The sequence below is a fragment of the Labrus mixtus genome, chromosome 2, assembly GCF_963584025.1.
Source record: "Labrus mixtus chromosome 2, fLabMix1.1, whole genome shotgun sequence".
In the NCBI taxonomy this organism is placed as follows: Eukaryota; Metazoa; Chordata; class Actinopteri; order Labriformes; family Labridae; genus Labrus; species Labrus mixtus.
In genome coordinates, this window is record NC_083613.1 from 33800560 (window position 1) to 33812648 (window position 12089).

The following is a 12089-nucleotide window of genomic DNA, read 5'->3' on the forward strand; positions in this document are numbered from 1 at the left end:
AGAGGAAGAATGGAAGAGAAAATAAAGCAATCAGCGTCTGTAAAGAACGACGGCAGACTGTTTATGTTCTGCGGGGGAAATGAGAAAGTTTGGAGAAATCTGATCTGCTGTTGTCATGGAGGCATCACACACACACACACACACACACACACACACACACACACACACACACACACACACACACACACACACACACACACACACACACACACACACACACACACACACACACACACACACACACACACACACACACACACACACAGTTCTGTCTCTGCCCTACATGCATGCCTCAGCGTTTACTGTTCATAGCTCTGCAGAAGAAACAACGGCCTGAAAACAAACTCTAAACATGAAGTGGTGTAAATCAGCTGAGGCTCACCTTACAGGTAGCTCCGTTTTGACACTGGCCTTGGCAGTCATTGATATCTGGAGGGAAGGGGGGGGGGAATCACATGTTTAAAAAGATGTTATAAAAACAATAAGACAACCATAGACCCCAAGATTAGTTGCGCAAAATTGGACAGGAAAATAAAGTTGCACATTTTAAGATGTTTTTCCAAAAGTAGAAACAACTTTCCATTCCTCAAGACTCCACTGACAAACACAGGAATTTAAGCACACAAGACGCAGGTGTTGCTGCTCTACTGCTGCCTCAATCGCTTCAATTTTTTTTCGTTATTGTGCTTTTTACACAAATATTTTGTTGAATCAGAAACAAACAAACAAACAAAAACAGCACAAACAAACAAATCAACAAACAAAGTAATTTGAAGAGCGCCTGATTCCTCTATTGCGTCAATGTAGAGTCTTACTCACTGGTGGCACAGTTCTGCCCCGTCCAACCAGGAAGACACTCGCAGAAGTATCCTCCAATCAGATTTCTGCAGGAGTTGGCGTTGACGCAGGGGTCATCTTTACACTCGTTAGCATCTAAAAGAGGGAAAAAAAAGTGAAACCAGAGCGTACAAAGTGTGCACAATCAAGTTTCAAAACAGCTGCAGTTCCTCCAGTGTCCACTAGAGTCTGTCTCCTGTAGTGAGTCAGTCCTCATAGAGCCCCATGTTAAAATGTTTAACTTTACAGCTGCAGTTCCTCCAGTGTCCACTAGAGTCTGTCTCCTGCAGTGAGTCAGTCCCCATAGAGCTCTATGTTAAAATGTCTAACTTTACAGCTGCAGTTCCTCCAGTGTCCACTAGAGTCTGTCTCCTGCAGTGAGTCAGTCCCCATAGAGCTCTATGTTAAAATGTCTAACTTTACAGCTGCAGTTCCTCCAGTGTCCACTAGAGTCTGTCTCCTGCAGTGAGTCAGTCCCCATAGAGCTCCATGTTAAAATGTCTAACTTTACAGCTGCAGTTCCTCCAGTGTCCACTAGAGTCTGTCTCCTGCAGTGAGTCAGTCCTCATAGAGCTCCATGTTAAAATGTCCAACTTTACAGCTGCAGTTCCCCCAGTGTCCACTAGAGTCTGTCTCCTGCAGTGAGTCAGTCCCCATAGAGCCCCATGTTAAAATGTTTAACTTTACAGCTGCAGTTCCTCCAGTGTCCACTAGAGTCTGTCTCCTGCAGTGCATTGAGCTCCACTTTTCACAACCAGTCACATTAGAGCTTTACTGTATTGTACATGTTAGCAACAATTAGCAGCTAATCTGTGCTTTCTCTTGCGCCTGACTTGTTAGCTTAGCTTTTTAGCTACCTTATTAGCTAGTGCATGTATCAGCCTGGACCGTAATTGTACAAATATCCACACTAAGTGCTTCCCCCTATTGTCCAAATAGGGTAATTTCTGCTTCCAAAAACAAGATGGCGCTCGCCAAAATGCCAAACTTGAGGCTTAAAAACCGAAGGCTTTTTTTAGATTTAAAGTTACAAAGTGTCTCTTTAAGCGACGACCAGGCAAGGGCAAAGATGTAAACGGTCGGGTGTAACGGCACCCTGACAACAGATGGAGTTAATATGACTCCAGACTCGCTGCAATAATGAAACATAAACAGTGTTAATGTGTTTTCTGAGTCTGGCTTCAGTCAGCAGGAAAACAGGCAGACGAGCTACACACAGCTAAACACTGAGGAGCATGTGGCTGGTGGTCGGCGGTTGATTAGCGCTGTGGTGAGGCGATATGGGGCGCTAATCCTCCAAACCACAACCGTTCCTCCAGGCAACATCCTGCAGATTTTGCAAATAAAACCTTCAGCAGTCTCAGCAAAGAGAAGATGGAGCTCTGCTCGACGTGATTTCAGCAGATTTATTTGTACATAAATCCACAGAAAAGTCTCCGCAGTGGAAAATATGAATCACGACTTCAATGAGGAGTCCAAAAAAAGTTTCTTCTCAAGCATCAACATCAGAGTTAGAATTCATCTAAAACAGCAGAGCATGTATCTGAGGATCACTGACCGATGAGGCAGGTCTTCCCGGTCCACTGAGGAGGACACAAACACCTGAAACCGTTGACCAGGTCCTGACAGGTCCCGCCATGACTGCAGGGGTTCACCACACACTCGTCCACATCTGAGGGGACAAACGGAGTTCATGAATCGTCTCTTTGGGGGGTTTAAAAAAAAAAAGCATACGATTAAAAGGTTTGAAGGTTCAGGCAGTCGTACTGATAGAGCAGGACGGTCCGCTCCATCCGGGCGCACAGCGACACTCGAAACCCAGACTGGTCTCAGCACAGCTCCCTCCGTTCACACAGGGGGCAGACAGACAGGCGTGGTCCGCTGAGAGAGAGAGACAGACCAGGAGAGAGAGAGAGACAGACCAGGAGAGAGAGAGAGACAGACCAGGAGAGAGAGAGAGACAGACCAGGAGAGAGAGAGAGACAGACCAGGAGAGAGAGAGAGACAGACCAGGAGAGACGGAGCTGTGAGGATCTATTTTACACCAACATAAAACTTTGTTCTCTCCTTCAGTTTAAATCCTGAATTTGAATGAATAGGCGGTGCAGTCGGCTCCTCTCACCTCTCTGACAGTTGACACCGGAGAAGCCGTCCCGACAGGCGCAGTGATATTTGTCCGGTCCCGTGTTGCTGCAGGTTCCTCCGTTCGAACACGGCTGCAGCGTCGCACACGTGTTCAGATCTGCAGAGACACAAACACACACACAACTCCATTTATTGAAAACTCACGTTCACAAAATGATCAATAAAGCATATAAAGACAGGTGTGTGTGTGTGTGTGTGTGTGTGTGTGTGTGTGTGTGTGTGTGTGTGTGTGTGTGTGTGTACCTTTGTCACACAGCTGTCCTCCGTAGTTGGTGTCACACAGGCATTGCCACGGCTCCACACAGCTGCCGTAAACACAGCCGGGGTGAGGAATACACTGATCACAGTAATCTCCCTGCCAGCCGTACAGACACCTGACACACACACACACACACACACACACACACACACACACACACACACACACACAGACACACACACACACACACACAGACACAGATACACTGTAAATATTACTGGATGAAGCCTGAGTGACGTCACCCGTCTGTTCCTGCAGGGGGCGCTGGAGTCCCATCGATGGCGGTCTCCAAGCTGGAAATGCTGTCTCAGGCTAACAAACCGTTACACCACGCCCACCTGTCAATCAGGTCAGCTATACGCCTTATTGTGAGTAACTCTTATCCTTCATCAAAATTGCTTCCAGAGATGGAAGCGGTCAAGAGAAGTGGTTCAGATAGAAGTGATTGTACCCGACCTAAAAAGCCTCTGCATGTTTCTAATAAGCTCCACGAGCAGAAACGTGCTCAAACTAGGATCAATATTGGAGATGCTTTTGAAAAATGGAGAGAGGTTAGAACACAGAAAGGTTTACAGACCCATGCAGAGCTGGATAAACACTGAAGCTTCAGAGTCCACCACATGGTGACCTGTGTGAGCATCGACTCTAGAGAGGAGGAGGGGGGGGGGACAGCTCTCTATGATGTTTAGAATTTAGACTGCAGTACCCATTTTAAACACTAGGGGCCGGAGTTACATACTGCTCCTTTAAAGCTACAACTAATGGACGACTTGGAAAACCACTGATCAACAATATTTACAATTTCTAACATGCTCACACAAAAACAGAACCCTGTTGCTGTAAATACTATTTAATGTTTTGTGTTCTTGAAGACCTCAAGTCCTCGCTCTGTTCTGTGAATGTTACACCTCTGTCTCTTCAGAGTTTCCTGTGTTTACCTCACTATCAACCACAGAAATGTGTGTGTGTGTGTGTGTGTGTGTGTGTGTGTGTGTGTGTGTGTTCTCACTTGCACTCTCCAGGAACTTTACAGGATCCATGTTCTGAGCTGCAGCCCTGCCTGCAGATCGCTGCGGAGAAACACAGAAAAAGACAGAGTGTCAGAAAACAAGACGGACAAATAAATAACTTTTATCCATCTTCATGAAAGTCAAATTGAGTTTCCCCAGGAGCATCTGAATGCACCACCAGAGGAAGTACAACTGCAGCTACTTTTGGAGAATATTGGAGAACAGTTTTCCTAAATCTGCAGATAGTATTTGTCATTAAAAACCTTTACACAGATCTCACTCACCCGTGTTACAGTCCGGACCGCTCCAGCCCTCCAGACACGTCTTGTTGCCGTTGTGGTCGCACTCGTAGTGTCCGAAGAAGTCGTCTCTCGGGCGGCAGAACTTGTTGCAGCCGAAGCCGTAGTAGTGCTCGTCACAGGTGAGGCGGACCTGGAAGGTGAACTGAGCCACTTGGCCGTCGTGCTTCAGGTTCTGCCACTGACGGTTGGGATTGATCATCCCCGAGTGGACGGCTTTCTCGATCGCACCTGAACACAACAGAGAGTGAATTTGTTGTACGTTTTGGATCTCTTTCAACAACCTCTGAATGAGCCTCGTGCAGCATTATTGTTTGAGTTAGCTTTGACATGCTAACTTGTTGCTACGTAGAAGATTGTCTCAGTGACTGCTGAGGCTGGCAGCTGTAGTTTTCCAGAGTTTGAAAAAAATGCTGAGCGGCTCTGTGGTATTTCAGCTGTGGGGTGGAAAGCGTGCTCAGGCTGAGGTGAAGCTGTTTGTTTAAACCGACGGGCAGCCGGAGCGAACGAGCTGAAACCTTTAGAAAACCTCAGAGCAGGTAACACCATCCAGGCTGAGAGCAAACTGTGACTCTTCACATCCCGATGGGGAAGAAATAAATGTGCTAAAAACAGCACACAGGTAGCAGATTTGAAAAAATAGTGAAGCAGCTCACAAAAGGCAGGACCTGCTTCGTGCGGGACGTTTCAGCAAATATTCAAACTTTGCACGTTCTCGATGAATTCCGCCTGAGCTGCTGAGCCCACACCTGGCTGAGAGCTGCAGCACACCTGCAGCGGAGGTGGGTAAAGGGTTTTTATGTAAAGGGTTTTTATCATGTCCTCTAAGGGTTTCTGTCGGGACAATCTTAACAGAGTTTGGGTTTACTGCTTCCTGCGGTCTTTGTGAAAGAAGCATCGATCCGTTTTTTCTTCAAATTGTCCAGGGCACAGACTCCAAGACATACATAAAGTAACATATCCTCTTGTAAAGTCCATTGCTTAAAGAAAGCAGGCTTCAAAGAACCATTACAGACTTATATTGATTTATAATCCACTTTAAAATGTCGATTTCCCTTCAAAAAACAATTCAGCCACCATATTGGCAATCAGTGATTTTTTCCACTCTTTGCTGCAAATGATGCACCAACAATGGCCTTATGAAGTAGTCATGACAACATGTGAATAACAAGCGTGTCTGTATCCATCTGATGAATGTGCATCCATTATTCTCTCTCTTTTAGCTCTGTTTTTAGTCTCCACCAGCTCCTGAGATAAAGATCACAAAGCTCCTCTATTTGCACCAGCTGCTTTATAAACATCATAACCCTGATAGGAGAAGCAGCCGTGTCTTCTGGGGTCTACCTGAGCTGCAGCACAGTAACCGAAGGATGCAGGTGTTCAATAAAACCAGCTGTTTGTAGCTCAACTGAGAGGGTCAATATTTGTTCTGTCCTCGCAGATTCAGTTTTTACCTCTCAGCTCTGTTTGACTGCTGGAGGTTCAACTTTCACTCGCAGCACGTTTATTTCTGCCTCCATGTTTGGACAGAAACACGAATGACACACACACACACACACACACACACACACACACACACACACACACACACACACACACACACACACACACACACACACACACACACACACACACACACACACACACACACACACACACACACACACACACACACACACACACACACACACACACACACACACACACACACACACACACACACACACACACACACACACACACACACACACACACACACACACACACACACACACACACACACACACACACACACACACACACACACACACACACACACACACACACACACACACACACACACACACACACACACACACACACACACACACACACACACACACACACACACACACACACACACACACACACACACACACACACACACACACACCTGAGCTGAGGTCAGCAGACTTCTCAGTGGGCCGATAATGGTTCCCTGAGGGACGCCAAATACAGCACGCAGCCAACACGCTCGCTCTGAAAGCTTCACTGACACTCAGAGTCTAAGTTAGCAGCTTCACTCTCTCCTCACACTCTCTCTTTACAAACCGTCTTTTCTCAATGGGACTCAAACAGGGCATGTAAACACTCCGACAGGCGGGTGAAAGAGTGTGTAACAATAAACATCAGGGGTCTCTTAGCGGTTACAAAAGTTGCTGAAAAAGACACTCTGGGCAGAGAGGTGTAATGATGATGATGATTGTACTCACTGCCAGATGAAGAGTCGTTGTTGAAGTCCAGAGCCTCCACGATCAACGTGTACGACCTCTGCACAAACAGAGACAGAGGAAACAAGTTAATACAAGACTAAAAAGATACAAAGATAAATCTGTGAGTTGAGAGTGAGACCAACACCTGAGTCAAGTCCTGGGACCAAAAGTGCTGCACTAAGCGTCCAAAGGTCCCCCTAACTCTTTAATTAGCATAGATAGATTTGTTCTGGTACCATTTTTCAGTCAGCTAGGACACATGACGAAAAAACGAAACAAACTGAAACTTGCTAAACCAAAAGTCAATTACTGCTCCTCGTCAATTAAACAAAAACATATTCACAATAATGACCAAAAAGGGGCTGCACGCTTTGCACATAAAGATATAACAGGGTACTGACTGCTGTGTAAACTGTCAGAATTTGTACCGAGTTCATATTTATAACTTCAGGTGTTTAAGTGAAGACCAACAAGTCCCAGTTTGACATCAGCAAACACAGATTTCAGCAGAATGGGTCAACTTTAAAACAGTCTTTGTGCCCGATAGCAATCAACAAATCAGAAAAAGCTGTCATCTCTAGCTGCTGTAAAGTACACAGATCAAACGCCTGTAAACTTCAAAATGTTGAAGGAGCCATGAGGGGATGTTATATTTTGAAACATGATAGCTATCAAGGATAACCAACCCCACCTTTGAATAATAGAATAATCAAATAATTTTTTGTTTGTTTTTTATTCTTTACAAACACGTCTTATTCAAGGCTGTTTCTCTCGACTTGGAGTCACCGCAGTAGACGAGCACTAAGGCTGTACACTGAACCCATCCATCCACATATTTTCAAAACTGCGCTTTGGTTTTGGGCAACATCTAAATCATAGAGCTGCAATGTTTCAATAAAGAAAAAATGTGATGAAGGAATGAAGTCGAGCTGCCGAGATGATCTGGCCCACAAATGTTGTACAGACCCCAAACAGCTGTCACAACATCTGGATGCAAATGGTTTTTTTTACAGAGGGGGAAAAATGTGCTGCTACAAATATCATCCCTGCTAATTATAATTTATATAAGTCTCAAAATAACCCCAATAAAAAAGGCATTTGTTGTGTCTTTACAGAAGACACAATACAGAAAGTACACGTCTGTAAATGTCTCCTGCTTACATCAGAGCCCAACATACACCGAGTCCGCGTGCAAACACCAGAAACACTCAACTCAGACTCTCTGACAGTAAACTCTGAGCGGTTATTTTTCCTAAACTTCGTCCTCGGTGGTCCCTCGTCATCCTCACACCCTGCTGCCGCTGCTGACGTCGCTCCACAGCAGAGAGGTCAACTCTGTCCTACAGCCCTGAGCCAAGCAGGAAACTACAGCCAGACCACACAGTTTACAGATTAGCGTGTTAGCGTGTTAGCATGTGATGTCAGGTTATGGAGCACAGAGCTGTTGACAGGTTCAGAGACTGTACTGATCCTTTACTAACAGGTTCACTTTGGTTCCTCTGAAGACACACGGGGGGAATTCGGACTACAACTTTTGTTAGTTTTGTCCACAATTTTTGTATGTAACCGAACCCTTTTCACTCCAAGAGATGAATGTTTGTGGTTTGTGAAGACTGTGATGTCGCCAAAAAGAAGACGTTCAGACATTGGCAATGTGTTCAATCCAAACAGTGAGAAGGATTTTTTTGGATGAATTCATTCCTCTCCTTCATACCTGTCTCATCAAATAAAAGGTGTAGTTTTTTTTTTAAGATTTGGTACTTTTTGATGCTGCTGATCATTAAATCAACAGAGATTATATCATTTAAAAACACAAGTTGTCTAAAAGGAACTGAAGTTTACAAAACACTTAAATCTCCAGTCTAAGTGTCCGATCACAAACAGAGGCGTCACTAGAAACCATTGTTTTCCTCAGGTACAGCACGCTTGCCGCTTCCCGAGAACATTTTTCTGTTGCTGCTCTTAAATGTTAAAAATGTCAGCTTAAGATCTCATCATCGCCCTCTTTCTAACTTTAGATTCTGCTCCTGAATGCTCTGGATTTGTTTGGACCAGAGAAGGTAGGCGGTTTTAAGGCGACCCCCCACACGGCCGTTTTGGACGCCCCTCGGTTTACCAGATATGAGAGCAGTTATCAGGTCAACAGGTGTTGCAGCGATGGAAGCGGGCAAGAGAAGTGGTTCAGATAGAAGTGATTGTACCCGACCTAAAAAGCCTCTGCATGTTTCTAATAAGCTCCACGAGCAGAAACGTGCTCAAACTAGGATCAATATTGGAGATGCTTTTGAAAAATGGAGAGAGGTTAGAACACAGAAAGGTTTACAGACCCATGCAGAGCTGGATAAACACTGAAGCTTCAGAGTCCACCACATGGTGACCTGTGTGAGCATCGACTCTAGAGAGGAGGGGGGTGGAGTCTGCAGCTCAGTTCCCCCAACAGAAACTCAAACAAAGCAAGTATACTTCAGTAATTTAGAGTCCAAATCACAGCTCTAAATCGAAATGTCTGTGTTGTTAAAGTCCTCTGAGACTTCATCCCTGAGAGACAAAAACAACACGACTGAAGCAAAGATAAACATTAGCCCTTTTGAACTTACCGGCCAAGCAAAGCTGAACGGCAACACAATCCTGGTGTTTTCCCTCTTGGCGTTGCGTAGAGTAAAGGTATTCCCACCGAGCACGGGCGTGGAGGCGGTGCCGAAGCTGCAGGGCCCGGCAGAGGACACCTTCAGCTGGTACTCCTTCAGACACACCCGGAAGTAGGTGTCGCATTCGTCCGGCGTGCACCGCTCATCCACCGTGTGCCGTGATCCGTCACAGCAGACGCCGGTCTGAAGATGCCCTTTAGCGTTCTGCATGGATAAAATCTGGAGCTCAAAGTGTCCCGAGGCTGACGACACCTGCAGAGAGATCGGACAGGTGAGTTCACGGCAGGGAGAGCGACCTTTAAACTTAGATTCTTCTAAAACTCAAGTTATAAATTCAGGAGAGAAGAAGTAGAGATCCTACATATCCCATAATGCAATGCAACATATTTTAATTACTTTCACAGTAAACATGCTATGTTGAAGTGCCGGCTTCTCTGACAACAATGCAGCAGCCAGTATGTCCTCCTTCTAACTTTAGATTCTGCTCCTGAATGATCTGGATTTGTTTGGACCAGAGAAGGTAGGCGCTTTTAAGGCGACCCCACACGGCCGTTTTGGACGCCCCTCTGTTTGTCAGATATGAGAGCAGTCAACAGGTGTTGCAGCGATGGAAGCGGGCAAGAGAAGTGGTTCAGATAGAAGTGATTGTACCCGACCTAAAAAGCCTCTGCATGTTTCTAATAAGCTCCACGAGCAGAAACGTGCTCAAACTAGGATCAATATTGGAGATGCTTTTTGAAAAATGGAGAGAGGTTAGAACACAGAAAGGTTTACAGACCCATGCAGAGCTGGATAAACACTGAAGCTTCAGAGTCCACCACATGGTGACCTGTGTGAGCATCCACTCTAAAGAGGGGGGGGGGGGGGAGACAGCTCTCTATGATGTTTAGAATTTAGACTGCAGTACCCATTTTAAACACTAGGTGTCAGATTTACATACTGCTCCTTTAAGAGACAAAAATATACTTTTGCTTTATCAAGTATCTTTGAATTTGCAGCTTTTTCTGGTTCATACATAATTGTTTTATTTGCAGCTTACTGTCTCCATCTGGATCTGTTTGTTGACGTACATTTAAGAAAGAAGCTTGAACTTTCCTGGAGATGTCAATATGAACATAATCAGTATTATGAAACAATGAGGTGTGCAGAGGTGAGAAGCAGATGCAGAGTTGTTGAATGAGTTCGGTGACATGGTGTTAAGCTGCTGCAGGAAACAGAAATCATGTTCTGGATATTTTTATTTGACGTCAGTGTTTCCTGCAGGATCTTTAATCTGTCAGAGCAGACCCTGAGAACTGATTCAACTCAAGAAAACAGGAGCTGTTCTGATCATCACACACACTATTTTTAAATCCATTTGAACCAAAGCTGAACCAATTAAGATCCAGAGTCCAATTAGAAAACGATAAATGTACGCACACAACACAAAATATGAACGATGCTCCTTAAAAAAGAATCTAATGAAAGTCTTTATTAAGAGTTAACCACCACAGTGGTCTAAACTCGACCACTGACAGGGAGGTAACTGAGGGTTTTTTTAACATTTGGTTTTCAAACACAGTTTACCTCTTTCTGAGGCTTTTTTAAAATTAATTTAAAATCAATTCAAAGTTTGTTCTTATGTGCTGCATCGCGGACTTTACTGTTAAAATCCCAAACTAGTTCAGCATAGATAACTTGATATTTTCCTGCAGAAATGAGGAAGGTCAATTATCTTATTTCAGCTGTTTAATCTCTTAAAAGTGAGTTTAATCATAACTCATTGAATCATAATAACAACAGGAACTATTGTGTAAAATATTTTACATTTTAGCTCACTTTTTCCATTCTTTTGTCAAACTTTGTGGATAGAAAGTGCGCTGTTATTTTAGATTCCAGGTGAGAAAATCTACATAGCTTCATGCCGATAAAGAGAGACGCATTAGCGCAATGTTTGGTGTTTCTTCACACACATTTCTTACAGCTGCTGTTTGGACGAAACCTAAATAAGACAGGAATCAGCGGGAGTCTGGCGTACCTGTATGCGGGCGCAGAGCAGCAGCAGCAGGCTGAGGGCTCCGTGGAGGAGGGTGGAGCTCCGTGTGAGGGTCATGCCGGCGGCGGGGTGCTGCCTGCGGCTCTGTGGGGGTCAGTGATAGTCGATGGGACCCTCCGCTCCGGCTGTAGACCCCTCTGTGTGGGACATGCACAGACTGAAACACAGCGGCAGACTCTCTTTGCGAAAGTAGTCCAGAGAGTTCCGAGCCGAGCTGCTCCGTCCTGCAGGAGAACCTTTTGTCTGCTTTGTCCTGCTCCTCTGTTTTCATGAACACAGCTTTCACTCCCCTCTGTCTGCAGCTGGAGCGGGGCAGTGCAGTTTGATCGACCCCGGGAGGAGACTGGGGTAATATCCACCCAGAGTGGGCGGGGCTTCCGCATCAGACCACGCCCACATTTGCATTATAATGTGCAGCGGTTTGTTTACAGCGAGTTCACATGGAGGTGCAGAAGTGCTTTCACACAGAGAAGCTAAAATCCTCCAAAACAGACATGAGAGGGCTTTAACGTCCGCACGATAATTATAGAAACAGAAGAAGAAGAAAGTGAACTCCTCGTGTTTTAATTATTTTTCAAATTCTGCACTCATTCCTTACATTTTC

The 12089-nt window shown here is 45.1% G+C and overlaps 1 protein-coding gene across 1 annotated transcript in view; it reads right to left on the bottom strand.

Moving 5' to 3' along the window:
• The window catches only part of LOC132993197 (protein jagged-1b-like), a 24837-nt gene extending 13030 nt beyond the window's left edge, over positions 1-11807 (bottom strand). The window contains exons 1-11 of the mRNA XM_061062895.1: positions 11468-11807; positions 9400-9702; positions 6803-6860; positions 4536-4781; positions 4251-4311; positions 3226-3356; positions 2960-3079; positions 2605-2718; positions 2396-2509; positions 820-933; positions 383-429 (exon numbers count right to left, since the gene is read on the bottom strand). Of these exons, the coding sequence (XP_060918878.1) occupies positions 383-429; positions 820-933; positions 2396-2509; positions 2605-2718; positions 2960-3079; positions 3226-3356; positions 4251-4311; positions 4536-4781; positions 6803-6860; positions 9400-9702; positions 11468-11542 (1383 nt within the window). The 5' untranslated portion in view covers positions 11543-11807. The remainder of the gene's footprint in view (positions 1-382; positions 430-819; positions 934-2395; positions 2510-2604; positions 2719-2959; positions 3080-3225; positions 3357-4250; positions 4312-4535; positions 4782-6802; positions 6861-9399; positions 9703-11467) is intronic.
• Between the last annotated feature and the right edge of the window lie 282 nt (positions 11808-12089).